Below are 15,766 nucleotides of genomic sequence, written 5' to 3' on the forward strand. Positions count from 1 at the left end.
TTTTCCATGTTAGTAGTCATTGCATTATCTTTGCCTACTTTCTAGGTAATTAGTTTTGACTTGGTATAATTTATTTTAAATAGATTTTATTTTATAAAAGATAAGTTTGTAAAAAATAAAATCTGATTTTCTTTTTAGTCAAAATGATATTTTATTCTCTTTATTTTCTCCTATATTTTAGGGATATGTTTTAGGTTGTTTCCTATCTAATCTCTAATTGGTTTAATATTTCAAATTAAATAGGATAGTTATTTTGGGATAAAATATTTTTATAAAATATTTATTTTTAATGAATAAATTCCGAATCAGTTTTTAATTGATAAAAATCTGATTTGGTTAGTATTTTATTTTCTTGTATTTTCTATTTTTATTTATTAAGTTTTTGGAAAAATAAAAATTACTTTTCACGTTTAATTTGAAACAGCTTTTTACTGGAGAAAAATAAGGAGATCATGGAGAACATGTTTTTAACTCCAATCCATGTCTTCCATTACTTCTTATGTTCATGGAGTTAATGGAGATAATGCCTAGAATTTAGGAAGCACTACTATTATGGTTGAAGATCATGGGGTGAATGGGTTTGTCTTTGAAGCACTATAAAAAGAGAAGTTTTCATTCATTCCAAATGGTCTGGCTTAATTGAGTCATTCCATAATGGAGTTTATCCAAAGTGGTAGAGCAGTAGAAAAGAAATATATTTTCTCTCCACATTGATAAGCCAGTTCCTCTAGGTTCCAAGTTCCTTACATATCTCAAAGTGTCCAAGTTCCTTACATATCTCAAAGTGTCCAACATAATAGTTTTATACATTATATCTTTTATATGTATTTGAGAGTTGTTTAAGGGTTTGAGTGAACTCTTGTAATGGGGAATTAATAAGGGTTTGAGTGAACTCTTGTATTGGGGTGAGAACTTGAGTGAGTTCTTTGTATGTAGAGAAGGCTTTGAGTGAAGCTTGAGAGAAAGAGAAAGAGTAAGGTTTTGAGCGAAGTCTTGAGTGAGAAGAGAGATCTTTGAGGGAAGATTTCGAGCTGCAACTATTAGAGGGAATAGTTGTTGGGGATATGAGTTCGTTGAGGAACTCGGTAGAGGCTCAAGTTCCTCATAGGTTGTAACAGAGTCGTTGGCCTATTTTAGTGGAATGTTTTGAGTCAAAATCCCTTTGGGTCGAGGTTTTTCACTTCCTATTTGGCCTAGGAAGTTTTCCTTGTAAAATCTCTCTTGCACTATTTCTCTATTGCGTTAAGTTTCTTTTAATTCCGCAAAAAGTACCTAGCGATCTCCATACTACAATTCACCCCCCCTCTTGTAGTATTTCATCTAAATAACAGAATTGAAACAGGTGTAGTTCTAAATTTCTTTGATTTTTTTCTAATATAGTTTCAAATTTGATAATTTCTCAATAACCTCTTCTAATATAATTTCTTTTTCATTTGATGTTAATGTTACACTATACAATGGACGATATGAGTTATCGAGTAACACATGTGCGTCAAAGCTACAATTCTACAATGCGTATGGGATGATGGCAAGTAATTTTCCTTTCTGTTTTTACTTTTTTTTTCCCCTAATACTAGCCTAATTTAATCGAGACAATTATATTGTTAGAATTGAATTGTAATTAGGGATCCACAGTTCCATTAATTAATCTCAATTGGATATTCGTTAATTATTCCACCACAATTGATGAACTTTTTATTTGTTGTTTAGTTAGCTAGTGAATTCATGCATACTTTACAAGAAATAGATATGTTACGTAATGGCGTTATGCTATGCTCTGCTTGTTAAGTTGTTATTGCTACGAACTCTTTGCGATCATTATTGTCTTTGTTAATAATTCAACATAGATTAGTTGTTCTTTTGTTTCTATCTGTTATTGTTAATAGCCTGTTAATCTTAATCTATCATTAGCTTAGTAAATGTATATCTTTTAGCTTGTTAATATGCACTAAAACGTTTTAATTCCACAATTATGTGCATGCTTCTCTATATACCACCAAATCTTAATGATTACAATGTCAAAAAAAATCTGACTAATTCAATTTTAATTATTTATCTATTTTCTTGATTTACTTTTTAAATACAATTTACAAAATTTATTTTCTAGTCTTATTTCTCTTTCTCCTTGTAATTTTAATTATGTATGTAAAAATAATAATTTTTTTTTTCTTTTCAACTCTAATTAGTCGGGTGCACGGTACCAAGAGCGGATCCAAAAATTATTGTACATCCATTATAAAGATAGCCTAAAGTGATCAAAAGTTACCCCTAAAATGAATAAAAGTTACCTTCTATATGCATAAAAGTAACCCAATACAAATAAAAATTATCTACGCTTTATTAATAAAGAATCACATTTTAAATGACTAAAAATCAATTATTAATAACTGAATGTAATTACATTAACTTTATAAAACTTTTCATGTTGTCTATTTGTATAAAAATTATATTATGTTTAAAGTTACCCAAAAAAATCAAAAAGTTACCCTAAATTAGCTAAAAGTTACCATTATACTGCTTGATGTACACTAATATTAGTGTAAAACGGGTGTATACAAAAGTTTTCCATTGATGTTTAAGGATAGAAATTAAAGAAAGAATTAGGTACGGAGTAATAAAGAGTTGAAATGGATGTCGTAAATTGTATTTCATTTTTTGTTTTTATATTATTAAAATTTAAATCAAGAAAATAAGTAAATACTCCCCTAAGTATTTCGAGTTGCTAATAATTGATACAGTCAAACATACAAATACACAATTAAAGGTATATGGATGCATAAGTTTGACTATTTTATACACTTTAATAATTAATAAAAGTTATTGAAAAGATAATAATATTGTGCATGACATTATATTAACATGTTATAATGTTATATGATGATATTATTTACGTAGTATATATCCATACTATTTTTATTAGCTTAACTTACCCTTTTTTTACGGGAGGGATATATATAAGCTTAACTTTACTAAAATGTTAGTTACATCCAATAAATAATTTTATTAAAAAATAAATCTAATATTCTGTAAATCATTAAAATTTTAAATATCTTCTTCTATTAGGATAAAATTTGTTGATGTAATTTGATGTAAATTAGGAAAACGAATCCGTGGAACTCAAGGCAATCTATAATTTTATTTCATTATTATTTATTTTAGTTGTACATATTATACAATCTATAATTTCACTATAAAATTCTTATCCTATATTTCCTAAAATATAAACTCATTATAATTATACCTAGAAGTTGACCATCAATTTCAGTTAGGAAGAAAGTTAGAGTCACAGAAAAAGATGGATCATTATGAGGTACTTGGTCTGTCTTCTGTAGAATCAGTCGACTGCACGAAGCTAACCGAAGCCGAGATCAAGGCGGCTTATCGAAAGAAAGCACTTGAGTTACATCCTGATAAGATCTCTAAGAAGAGGAAAAGAGATGGTATTACAGATGACAGTGATACTGTTAGTTCTATGACTGCGGCTTTTCAGCAGCTTCAGTCTTCGTACGAGGTTTTAATGGATAAGGAAGCCAGGAAGAGGTTTGATGTGGTGTGGTTACGACGAAAGCAGAAAAAAGTAAGGACAGGGAAGATGCAAGAAGGGATGGCAAGGAAGGAGCGCGAAAGGGGAAAGAGTTTTAGGGAGCAAATGAGGATGGCACGCGAAAGGATGATGAGTATGAGGAAGGAATTGGAGAGGATTAGGAAGAAGGCACGCGAGTGGGAGATGAATGTGAGGAAGGAAAAGGAAAGGCAGAGGAAGATGGAGCGCGAATGGGAGGAGAGTGAGAGGGTTAAGAAAGAGATGAGGATGAAGGTTGAGCGCGAAAGGGAGGAGAATGAGAGGAAGGAAGAGGAGGCAATAAAGAAGGTACAAGAAGAGGAAAGATTAGTGTATGAGAAGAAGTTGAAAAGGATTCATGATGAAGAAAATGTTAGGGTTTTTGAAGAGGTTTGGAGGGTTAAGGCTAGGATTTTGAGGGTTACTTGGAACAAGGTTGAATTTGGGGAGTTTAGTAAGGTTCAAATTAGGGATATGTTTGAGGTTTTTGGAGAGGTGAAAGAAGTTAGAATTAATAAGGATCTTGGTAAGAATGGACATGCTCTTATTTTAATGGGATCTAAACAATCTGTTGTTGCTGCTACTGTCGCCAAATGGGTTAATCATCCGAAGTCTCCTTTCCTCGTTAGGCCCCTTACGCTGTGCTAAGCATGTTGTTTGCATAATTGAATATGTTTTTCTAAACTTACGAGGAGAATATTTTGTGTATATTTTTTATTTGATTATGTATGTTGTCAACTGTTATATTTACAAGTAATTTTTTTAAACTCAGTAAAGATTGATATAAAAAAGACTAACATAATCAACATTATACAGTGAATTAAATCATACAAGTATAAACATTAATTTAACATTTTACAGGTCTTGTTGTTGACAGTATATAGCGGTTCATACCAACAATTTATTACAACATTAGTATAGAAGAATAGAGCCTATCAATGGCGTTATGCTATGCTGCTTGTTAAGTTGTTATTGCTACAAACTCTTTGCGATCATATTAACATTGTCTTTGCTAATAATTCAACATAGATTAGTTCGTTGTTCTCTTGTTATTGTTTCTGTCTCTTATTAGTCTGTTAATCTTATTCTCTCACAACTTAGTTAATGTACTACCTCCGGTCCAATTACTCGCAACTTTGGAGTATTATTTGTGAGACATAAAATATTCCAAAGTTGCAAGTAATTTGGATCGGAGGTAGTATATATAATACTCGCTTGTTTCAAATCTTTAATTTTACAATTATGTGCTCTTGTACTTCTATATACCACAAAATCTTATTGATTACGAGAAATTTACGATGTCAAAATATATATATATATATATATATATATATATATATATATATATATATATATATATTATTACTTATTCACTTCAAATTGTTTATTACTCCTAACATTCTTGATTTAATTTTTGGGTAATGCTATACATGTAGCCCTAGTTTTCTACCGGTAGTAGCTAATAATTGAAATATTCAAACATACAAATGCACAAATAAAGGTATATGGATGCACAAGTTTCACTATCTTATACACTTATAAAAATTAATAAAGGTTATTAAAAAGAAAATTATATTGAAACATCATATTAATATCTATACTTTATTATTTTATATATTAATAACCGTTCCTACAACGTAATATGTGTCACATAGCACCCTTCACATGTATTAGATATATGCCGCATCAATAAAATTGCTTATTACAAGGTTTGAACACAAGTCTAATAAGAAATAATCTAATGTTCTAACCATCTTTGCTATCGTTTAATTATTTTTCATATGCAGTTAAATATACTAAATTCTTTGTATTAAACATCAATTTGAGATTGAGAGTGAGGGATAGCTCAATTGGTTAGAGCTTCCCTCCCGATTTCAGGAGATCCTGGGATCGATTCTCACCCCCGCCCTTGTGGCTCTCTAAACACCAAAAAAAATCAATTTGAGAGCACTTATTTAGTTTCATAGTTATTATTGTTTATTTTTATTCTAATTATAAAACCCGGTGGATCGCCCGGGGTACACACTAGTTGTCATATTATATGATGATATTATTAAAACCACCATACTCGGCCCATACTATTTTAATTTTAGGTTAATGTTATATGTAGCCCTGAGGGCTATATATAAACATTAAATACACCCTTGAAAATTATATAAAATTAGAAATTTATGACAAAAACACGCATAAATTAGTGTAATTATTATTTATATTTTTATAATTTTCTAATTTTTAATGTAAATTTAATGCTTATACACAGTCCTAAGGACTATGAATAGCATTTTTCTTAATTTTATTAGCTTAACTTACTCTTTTTTTTATTTTTTTATTTTTATTTTTATTTTTTGTAAGGAGCATTAGCTTAACTTACCAAAATATTGGTTACATACAATAAATCTTTTTTAAAAAAATAAATTTGCAATACTATGTAAATCATTAAAATTTTAAATATCTTCTTCTATTAGGATAAAATTTGTTGATGTAAATTAGGAAAACAATTCCGTGGAACTCAAGGCAATCTATGATATTTATTTTTGTTATACAAATTACACAATCTACTTCGTCACATATTAGGAAACAAGAACATCTTCCTAATTGTAAATGTAAATAAGAACTTAACATAAATAAAATAATATCCTAGAAATATTTCCTAAAATATAAACTCATTATAGTTATATCTATAAATTGATCATCATTAATTTCAGCTAGGAAGGAAGTTAGAGTCACAAAAAAAAGGTGAAAGATGTTAAGATTAGGGTTAATAAGTATAGCAAGAATGGTCATGCTCTACTTTTTATGGGATCTAAAGAATCTGCTGTTGCTGCTACTGCCGTGAGATGGGTTGATCTTGCGGAGTATCCTTTCGTTGTAAGGCCTCTTACGCTATGCTAATAAGCATGTTCTTTGCATAATTGAAGACGTTCTTCTAAACTTACGAGGAGAATATTTTGTGTATATTTTCAATTTGATTTTATGTATATTATCAACTGTTATATTTACAAGTATATTTTCATTATCCTTGTTATGAGTTCGATTTCACTTTTATAAACTCGTTAAAGATTGTTATAAAAATGAATAATATAATTAACATTATACAGTAAATTAAATCAACATTAATAGAAGTAATTTTACGGCTCTTGTTCTTGACATAGTATATAGCGGTTCATATCAACAATTTATTACAACAATAGTATAGAAGAATAGTGTCTATCATTGGCATACATCAAACTTGGCGCTCAGGAAGGGTTAGGTTTTGGTTAGAGCCACTAGCACCAGCGCTACCCTCTCGGCGCTCTCCGTACAAGGCCTTACCAACCATATCAATCTCCTCCTTGTGAGTATCCTTGTGCACACGTACATCGTCATCCACCTGCACCAACACCTTCTTTGGGCCGTGAGGTCCACGCACGATCATTTCCTGAACTCTCAAATGCTCATCCACATCGACGTCTTTCCTCTCGTGAATGTTTTTCCTCTCATGACAGTGCTTACACTTGTGGTGCTTCTTGATGAGCCACCAAATGCAAAACAGAACGGCTCCAAATAAGAGGATACAGCCGAATGAAATGAAAACGACGACTATCACTGTTGGGTGGTAGTCTGGAGAGGGTGGTGTTGGGCGTGGGAAGGGGTTGTTGACAGCAGTTGGCGAAGTAGAGGCCATTTTTGAGGGTTTGAACTGGGACTTGTTGGGATATTTGATTAGATTGAATTGGGTTTTCGAGTTTGATGATAAATGACAAGGTTGAAGGGAGTATTTATAGGTTCATGTGTTATATGCATGCTTCTAAGTATCTTTTAGCTTAACACTTCAGTTAAGATATGAAGATTGTATTTTACAACACTACACAGGCTTTCTTTCCTCTATTTCTGCCTTTTTTCTTCCCACCAAACCAATAATATGAATAAAGAAATCAAATTGTCATCCAAAAATATCTTTGATTTTATGACAGCTTCAAGCAGAGAAAAACAGAACATACAGCAACAAGATCTATAGTCTAAAATTTCAACAACACAGCAACCGTATATATATGGCTCTTGCAAAAAGAGCCTCTCTCGGGCAAAAATGATCAACTAGATTTCGATAATGTGTACAAAAAAAACTTGAATTCTTAGGTATATAACCAAGTTGATATGGACATAGGACTTCAAACAATGCACAGATGAACGAATTTTCAGAAATATCCACTGAGAATTTACAAACATACAGCAGATACAGCAAGAATACATACAACAATCTGCCGAGGATGAGTGGCTTCTAGCATCTATGATTCTATCTATCCAATTCTAGCTCAGATGCCTGATGTCCAAAGACATCAACTGTTGATGACTGAACGAACTTTACAGGTCAAAGTTCCAACATTTTAACACGTTGATACATGTATAATTATCTTCACTTGCGTGGTTGCACCTCTGTCTCATAACTTGTAATACAATACTGCAGGACAAGGAATTTATGCAATCAACCAATTGTTCAGTAATATGGGCAATGCAAATGATTAATTTCCAGAATACAGAAACCGTTTTTTCAACTCAAGCAGGAAAATCTACAGAATCAATGTTGGAGACTAACAACTACGGAGTACAATGTAAGATGTAGCATGGCAGGAAATGCACTTATTTGGTAAGACATGAAAGTTCATCTATTCAAAATATACAGGGTTGTTTGTCATATGATGATTATCCTTGCCTAGAGTCACTAAACAGAAGCTACAATTCAGACCGTGGATAGTTGATTAGTAGTTATTACTGGACCCTTTACTAACACGAAGAAAGGAAGATATGTATGAATTGATTGTTAAACAACAGAATAAAGAGAAATGTCATGGAACAGCCTTTACTTAATCTTCTTGCATGCCATAGACCCTTAATTAATCAACATAATTTCTATAGCCAATATAGGTGAATTTCTCCAATATAGCATCTTTAAGTATAGATAATTGGCATCTGTCTGGAATTTATATACATATTACTCCCTGTGCTCCTCGTCATGTCATTAATATGTTTTATGTTTGCTCGCGGTAATTGTAGCCTCTCGGGAGAATCAATGACTGCATCTTTGATGCACTGCTAGTACATCCGAGAATTCTTAGTTGGCTAGTTGTAAATAGCCCCGAACAAAAGATTATCCCGCACCTACACTGAAGTATTGACGGAGATTTTCAAATAGCGCAGAACAGAATGAGAATGTGATACGACGAGATAGAAAAAAAAACAGGGAAGGGGTCACTCACTTACCTACTCTTAACGGTCAAAGCGAGCCCCTTCATTCTGAATTAAAGAATGAAGAATGAATCCAATCTCCCCAAGTAGGATTCGAACCTACGACCAATCAGTCGACCGCTCTACCACTGAGCTACTGAGGAACAACGGGAGACTCGATCTGATAGAGTTCCATTCCCGTTCTCAAACCATGACCAATATGAGCTCGAAGCTTCTTTCGTAACTCCCGGAACTTCTTCGTAGTGGCTCCCTTCCATGCCTCATTTAATAGGGAACCTCAAAGTGGCTCTATTTCATTATATTCCATCCATATCCCAATTCCATTCATTTAATATCCCTTTGGTGTCATCAACATATATATCCGCAGTTCTAGGATTTACACAATATTTTGATTTCTGACGGATTTTTTGCTTCCCTAATAAACATTAATTTTTTTATAAAGTCAGATGTCGTTGGAAGCTAATAACCCCAACCTAAACAATCTTTAATCCATGCTAGACTAAATGAGTATGACCCGGCCATTAATTAATTACAAAGTAAAACGAGAAATCAATTAATAATTTAAAATGGATATGTAAAATGAGCATGGAATATAAAAGTGGCAGATAACAAGGAACTTTAAGTTGACAGCATTTAGAAGATGAAGTTATGGAGACCACAGCAGTATATCAGAATGTTCCGTAAAGGTTGTTACATTTCTCAAAATTAAATTAAATTATGTCCACGCACAGATTTCCAAAGTATACGGTAAGTAAACAATTACATGGAGTAACATGTTTGACGTATCATCATGTAATCAGGGAGGTTTCAGACAACTATTAATTCTGGACGGATAGAGTGCATTAAAGTTGGAAATAATCTCCTAACATTATACAGTACGGAGTATGAACTAAGAAGTATGTGAGGCACTTTGTTATTTAGTTGTTTACACAAGTATGAAAAGAAGCAACAGATTATTGGTAGAATTCCATTCAAAAGTGAAAAGTGAATTTCAGTATGGAATATTTCAGATGATTGCAATGTTCAACCTAAAAAACTAGTCCCTGAACACGAAATAACAACGGAAAATAAAAAGTCATAAATTACCTTCACTTTGCAGTTTGTTGTTGGGTGATCTTATCTTTGTGCAGAAGGTATGTAAAAACGATTTCATTCCACATATCTGGCAACCCAGGCAGGCACCAGTGACTACAATCTGGTACTGATGGGTTGTCACTCCATCTACCCACATGTGCATCACTGCGATAGGCTCCCATGGGAGTGACATGCAGAGGCGTAACAGGTGCTGACATACTCTTGATAACCCTCAATATCATATCTGATATAGGGCTTTTGTCCCTACCCTTAGTTGTCAACATCGGTCTTCGAGTCACCTTGCATGCATTACGATTCCGACCACTGTAGTGTTCAGCAGCATTAATACCAGAATCTCAACAAATATTTACTTGAATGTATAATTGATGAGCGGCTACAGAGATCAAAACATATAGACTGAAGCATAAAACTTTAAACTAAATAATAAGTATAGAAAATTATTGATTTATTCTGCTTACAGAGCTACAGCTACAGCCTACAAGTAAAGAGTGCTCCTAACAACACCAATATACAGCCTTACACAATCCACATTTTTCTTCTCCAAATCAACAATTATGTTGCTATAGGCATAACCAAAGTACGAAGAATATGCTACTCCCTTCATCCCCAATAAAAAGTCTCACTTGTCATTTACAAATGTTCCTGGGAAGGTAAATACAAAAATAAAATAGTGGAATTTGGTTTGATTGAAGGTGAATATAAAAAACAAGGTTGTGGGATTTGGTTGGTTAATGTGAATAGAAAAGAAAAAAATGGGGTTTGGTTAGTAATGAGTAAATAAAGAAACGGATAAGGTGAAGTGAGATTTTTATATTTGGACAAGGATTTTGAGTGAAATGGGACTTTTATTTAGGGAGATAGAGGAAGTAATAAAATACTTCTGCAATTTCAATTAATTGGGGATTTCCTTTTATCCGCAAATTATATCCACATGTCTATATTAAGTTGTCATGCTAGAACTAAGCCAAGCTTGATATATGGTCCCTTGCTTACTTGGAGAAAGAGTTTCTAGTCCATTTTGAGAAAGCATTAGATCAGTTGGAAAATGACAATGATGCTACAGCACATACTGGCATTAATGAGCTGGAAACACAGATTGTATCAAGACACCAGAATAACCAAAAGGGGAAAAGGAGGGGGAAGACGGTAAGGAATGTATGAACTTTTACTGTTTAATAGGATCATAATCATGTCTCGGAGAAAGAACACTTTAAACTTCTTTAAGAAAGTTCTAACTTTAAATTACACCATAATCAAACTGAAAGGCAATTTATAATATGTATATCCTGAAGTCTGAAACAAAACTCACCTCCAGTGAGAAGCTTCAAAAGTACGAAAGAATACATGGGTCCTATTATGATTGATCCTCGACTCAACCCATGATGCCCAGGTTTCAAGAGCCTTTGTCAGAGCTTTACTTACTGGCATTCCCAGTTTCAGAGATTTACCAACCTGAAAATAGGTACCCCTGTCTGAATAAACAAGTTAGAAGCAATTACATACAAAACAACCAATCAAGAAATCACAAAATGGAGAAACCTTGAAATAACTAATATCAATGATTCCTAAAATAATTGGAGTAACTAAAATAAAGACACAGGTGTTTTTCCAATGATGTGTAATATAAGGAGTTTATTATAGCTGTAATTCAAGGGATTACCCCTTCCACCAAACATTAGAAATATAAAATGATAACTAGGAAAACAAGATACTGAAAAGTAAATCCTCTCAGATAGCACATAGACATCTTATTATAGAGAAAGAGATATGACAAGAGCTCGTGAGTTGATAACTGAAACAGGCAGCAAGCCTATATCATTAATATTGATATAGTCGTGTCATGTACATTCTGTGTATTCATTAATTCTGAGAAACTGATGATTTCAAGTATACAGTCTATTATACTTGATAAGTTCCCCCACCAGGCCTAATCCTTCAAGTTTAGTCTTACAAGGTCTTCTTTGTGTTGGACGAATTTATGCCATGTGACATCATCACAAAATTTTGAAATTATATCACCATATCCTTCAACATTCACCACTTCCCTGATGCCCCCACCAAAGTCAAAGGAGGGGGAGGCTGGTGGCTAGCGTAAGGTGGGAGGGGATTCAACATCAGATCAAGATTAAATGAGTGACCAGGTAAATAATAAATACATAAGGTTAAAGGGTGTTAAAGAAGTGATAGTGTATTTCAGCTTGAATTCTGGTAAAGGCCTGTCAAGTGTAGTGAAATTCCGTAAGAACTGGGAGAGATGATTTTTTGACAGCAGAAATAGGTTAGTTTATAAGACCAGTTACTGTATTCCATTGAGATTAGAAAACAGGGGATAAAGTTAACTCTGTTTGCCTTGCTCATCAGGGTCAAAAAACCCTTATTGGGAATAAACTTGAAAAGCAAAAACAAGATTATTCCCAATAAGGGCTTGCTTGGATTGATAGTATTGTATTACCAGGTTAATAAAAGTCAAACTAAAGAATATGAAGTTGGATATAAGAAAGGATGAGATAGTGATGGTGTCATTGTAGAGGGAATTATATAGCGATGGTGTCATTCTAGATGGAATTATATAGCGATGGTGTGGTGAGAGGTGAAGTAAAGGGAATTATTACCCTCATTTTGGGGGTTTCACGGTTATCCTAGGAGGGTGGTGGGTAACTAAAACTCTCATTATGAACGTAATGATTCCTCCATCTCTCTCTTTTCATCATATCACAACTACCTTATTTCACTTGTAAACACCTTGTCTCGTATAACATCACCTCTAATCACTTATGTTTTCCTAGTTTGACTTTTATTACTCCCTTAATTCATTACCTTCAATCCAAGCATGGCCTAAGGTGGAAGTAACAATGTGGCTTGTGCAACCATAAACCCACAACAGTAAAAGAGACACCAAATATAGGTTTAAGATGGATTTTGAATGTCGAAAAACCTTGCTCATGACAATTGGTAAATGACTGTTGATGTGCACTTATATTCTTATAACCAAAACCTAATGGAAAATTATACCACTAAATATTTGTGCATCTCCCTATAGCATATACACAATGGTGCTGTCATCATACATTTAAGAAAGACTATATGTATAGCCTCTGATACACTATATATATTATAAGCCATTGGTATCCCATCACTACGACAGGTTCATCATTACTGATGTGCCCTTTAGAATTTTCTGACTCAAAATTATAGAATTTCACCATGTTCTCACCATTCACTCAAGTATAATGGGATAATGACTTAATGAGTTGTATGCAAGTGAAAGTGAAAGACAACAACATTAAAACCGGATCATACTACACAAAATTAGTGAGAAAGAGAACCAAACAAATAAGATCTATAAAGTTTAGCAAGTCAAAGTTCAACAATTCCTTCAAATCATATCAAAGCATATAATAAGATCTTGGGAACTTACGTTTCAAAAAGCTTAGTCTTCGTCCACCAGTGCCCGGTATTGAATATCAGGACATCAGAATCAATCCATTCTTCATTAGCATTATCCATCTTGTCAAGTCTAATGGTCCACTTAACTCTCTTGGGTGCACGTTTCGGTGGAGTGGTAAGCCAGGATAGGAAAACAGACCGGTAAAACTCGACCGTGAAGTCATAAGAATCAAACCTCACATTCAAAAACCTAATCTTCTTCGAAATCGAATTCTGATTAACTTCATACACAAACCGTTTATCTTCTACCCCAGACATAAGCATACAAATAAAAGACTCCCATTGTGTTCTAGTCAATGAATCACCCACAAACACGACCCGCTTTCCTCGAAGATAATTCAATAAAGCTTGTACATCAAACCTAGGAAGATCACAATTCTTAGGCTTCCACCTCCATTTCATATAATCACCATCTCTTCTCCCATTTGCCAAGCAATTAAATCCGGCCTCGGCAAACGGGCAATCAGATGCATTGTACAAAGGATAACTATCATCAGGAACCCATTTCCCATCAAACAAATTACATTGCCCTTTTGCATCATTAGGACCAGGAATACTAAAACCCTGATCCAATGAATTAGGCTGCAAATCACTAGAAAGTAACCAATATGCAAAACCTAAAATTAGAAAGAAAATCAACAAACACCCAGTTGCTAAAATCCCATTAACAGATCTTATACCTGAGTTTTTACCATTATTACCCACTAAATTTAAATCCCCAAAACTAGAAACCCTAGTATAAAATTTCTTAAATTGACCAAATGAGCTCAAATTAAGACCATTAATCAAATCTTTAAGGAATACCCAGTACAATAAAGCAAGTAAATAAATCAATGAAAGTGAACCCAGAAACACAACTTCATAATCCATTAAAAAGTTCAGAAATTTGTAATAAAATTGGTAAATAAATCAGAAGAAAATGAATTTGATTGAAAGAATTGAGTAAGTGTGAGATTAGAAAAAAGCAGATATCTTACAATTACAATGTTTCTTGTTAAAATGGCAACCACTTTGTTGGTAGTAGTACTGAGTGGATTAGAGAGTTAGTGTAATGAAGAAGGAAAGATGGAGTTTAAAGTGGTAAGAAGACAGTAGACAACCTCCTATGTTGTTGGTGTTGAGTAACTGTTGACTATTTTAGTGTTGATAGTTTGGTGGGTTCAGATTTTGATATTGGAATTGTTGTCGGTGATTTTCAACAACAGTTGTGAAATTATGATTACTATATATGATAAGTCTGATTAGGAGTAGTTAATTAGAAGCACTAAGATATTATTGTATTTCTGTAAACAATTATGGGTTGGTCGTTTAGGAATCAATTAAGCGTTACTTGATGTTACTAATGTCTACTCCGCAATTTTTTAACTTGGATCTTGCTTACGAGTGTTTTAGAGTGTTAGATAATTTATTAACATATTATTTTGTACCTAATAATGGCTTGTTTGAAAACTACAATTTCATTTTGAAATTTTGGATTTGTCCTAATTACCTTATTTGGATGTACTTAAAATTTGGGAATTGAATTTGGCTCAATTTCAAGATTTTAAAGACATAAGTATATAAATTGAAATTTTAATCTTAAAATTGTCATGTCAAATTCTTACATATATACTTAGTATTTAAAAACTCTAACCGGAAATACACATGTTCCCATCCTATTATACTTCTCTAACCCAAGTGTCAAATGTCTTCTTGTATTATTAATTTTTTATTACACTATTGTTCTTTAATTCTTTCATTAAACTTACCCTTCATCTTCTATACACCGTTACACACTTCATCTTCATCGATCTCCCCTCTTCAATTTAACCTTTTCCTTTGCTCTTTTTAATTTTAGTCCTTCCACGTTCTTTATTCAAGCCTTATTCCAATTAAAGTTTCAAAAATATAATTTTTTTATATCAAATTTTTCGATTACACATAATAACCATAATAACTTATTGAAATTTCCTCACTCATCCCTCAATGCAATTTTCTATGAATAACTTGTGCATTGCAACACACTATACTAAACATTGGTCGAGCAATATACTAAACATTGATTGAGGAAACAAGTAATGAAGGGGATGACCCAACAGTATACTAAACATTGATCGAAGAAACAAGTAGATTCCAACACACTGAAGAAAAATGAAAACTTGTCATAAATTGTAAGGAACCCTAAGATAGGTGAACCAGCAAGGAGGCGCGATGGGGAAGATTAGGCCTTAGGTTTGAAAAAATCTGCATCTTTGGGTCATAAGCCCCATGGGCAACACCGAGCAACTTAAAAGACTATTCCTTCAACCAAATGCTGCTAAAACCCAACCCTAAGGGGGAAACTGGTCTGGGAAGGAAGGTGCCTTGAACAATGCAAAGGCTGAAAAGGTGGAGAAACACAAAAACAACAAAGGAACCAATGGGGAAGAAAGAAATCATCAAAGATAGAGTAGCAAATAA

The 15,766-nt window shown here is 33.1% G+C and overlaps 3 protein-coding genes across 4 annotated transcripts; 1 reads left to right on the top strand and 2 right to left on the bottom strand.

Annotated features, from left to right (window-relative positions):
- Positions 1-3,295: 3,295 nt before the first annotated feature.
- LOC110725442 (golgin subfamily A member 6-like protein 6) lies at positions 3,296-4,210 on the top strand. Its single transcript, XM_021904922.1, has one exon. It carries the CDS (start codon positions 3,296-3,298, stop codon positions 4,208-4,210), a length of 915 nt encoding a protein of 304 aa, XP_021760614.1.
- A 2,575-nt stretch (positions 4,211-6,785) lies between these two features.
- LOC110725443 lies at positions 6,786-7,226 on the bottom strand. The gene has a single exon (XM_021904923.1). The coding sequence runs from the start codon at positions 7,224-7,226 to the stop codon at positions 6,786-6,788; it is 441 nt and encodes a 146-aa protein (XP_021760615.1).
- A 426-nt stretch (positions 7,227-7,652) lies between these two features.
- LOC110725792 (protein trichome berefringence-like 7) lies at positions 7,653-14,520 on the bottom strand. Of its 2 annotated transcripts, none has more exons than XM_021905260.1 (4): positions 13,299-14,520; positions 11,190-11,348; positions 9,872-10,183; positions 7,653-8,000 (listed from the first exon to the last, which is right to left on the bottom strand). In XM_021905260.1, exons 1-3 carry the CDS (start codon positions 14,195-14,197, stop codon positions 9,874-9,876), a joined length of 1,368 nt encoding a protein of 455 aa, XP_021760952.1. In that variant the 5' UTR covers positions 14,198-14,520; the 3' UTR covers positions 7,653-8,000; positions 9,872-9,873. The 2 variants fall into 2 exon arrangements, with proteins under 2 accessions (XP_021760952.1, XP_021760954.1); XM_021905262.1 differs by having other exon boundaries at positions 7,653-9,200.
- Positions 14,521-15,766: the final 1,246 nt, after the last annotated feature.

The sequence above is a fragment of the Chenopodium quinoa genome, unplaced genomic scaffold, assembly GCF_001683475.1.
Source record: "Chenopodium quinoa cultivar QQ74 unplaced genomic scaffold, ASM168347v1, whole genome shotgun sequence".
Lineage (NCBI taxonomy): Eukaryota > Viridiplantae > Streptophyta > Magnoliopsida > Caryophyllales > Amaranthaceae > Chenopodium > Chenopodium quinoa.

Excerpts from the sequence above, each read along its gene's own strand:
- LOC110725442 (XM_021904922.1), top strand. The coding sequence starts at position 3,296 with ATGGATCATTATGAGGTACTTGGTCTGTCTTCTGTAGAATCAGTCGAC.
- LOC110725443 (XM_021904923.1), bottom strand. The coding sequence starts at position 7,226 with ATGGCCTCTACTTCGCCAACTGCTGTCAACAACCCCTTCCCACGCCCA.
- LOC110725792 (XM_021905260.1), bottom strand. The coding sequence starts at position 14,197 with ATGGATTATGAAGTTGTGTTTCTGGGTTCACTTTCATTGATTTATTTA. Across the intron at positions 11,349-13,298 it reads AAGACTAAGCTTTTTGAAAC|GGGTACCTATTTTCAGGTTG; the intron begins GTAAGTTCCCAA and ends TTATTCAGACAG. Across the intron at positions 10,184-11,189 it reads TTTGAAGCTTCTCACTGGAG|TGGTCGGAATCGTAATGCAT; the intron begins GTGAGTTTTGTT and ends TGAACACTACAG.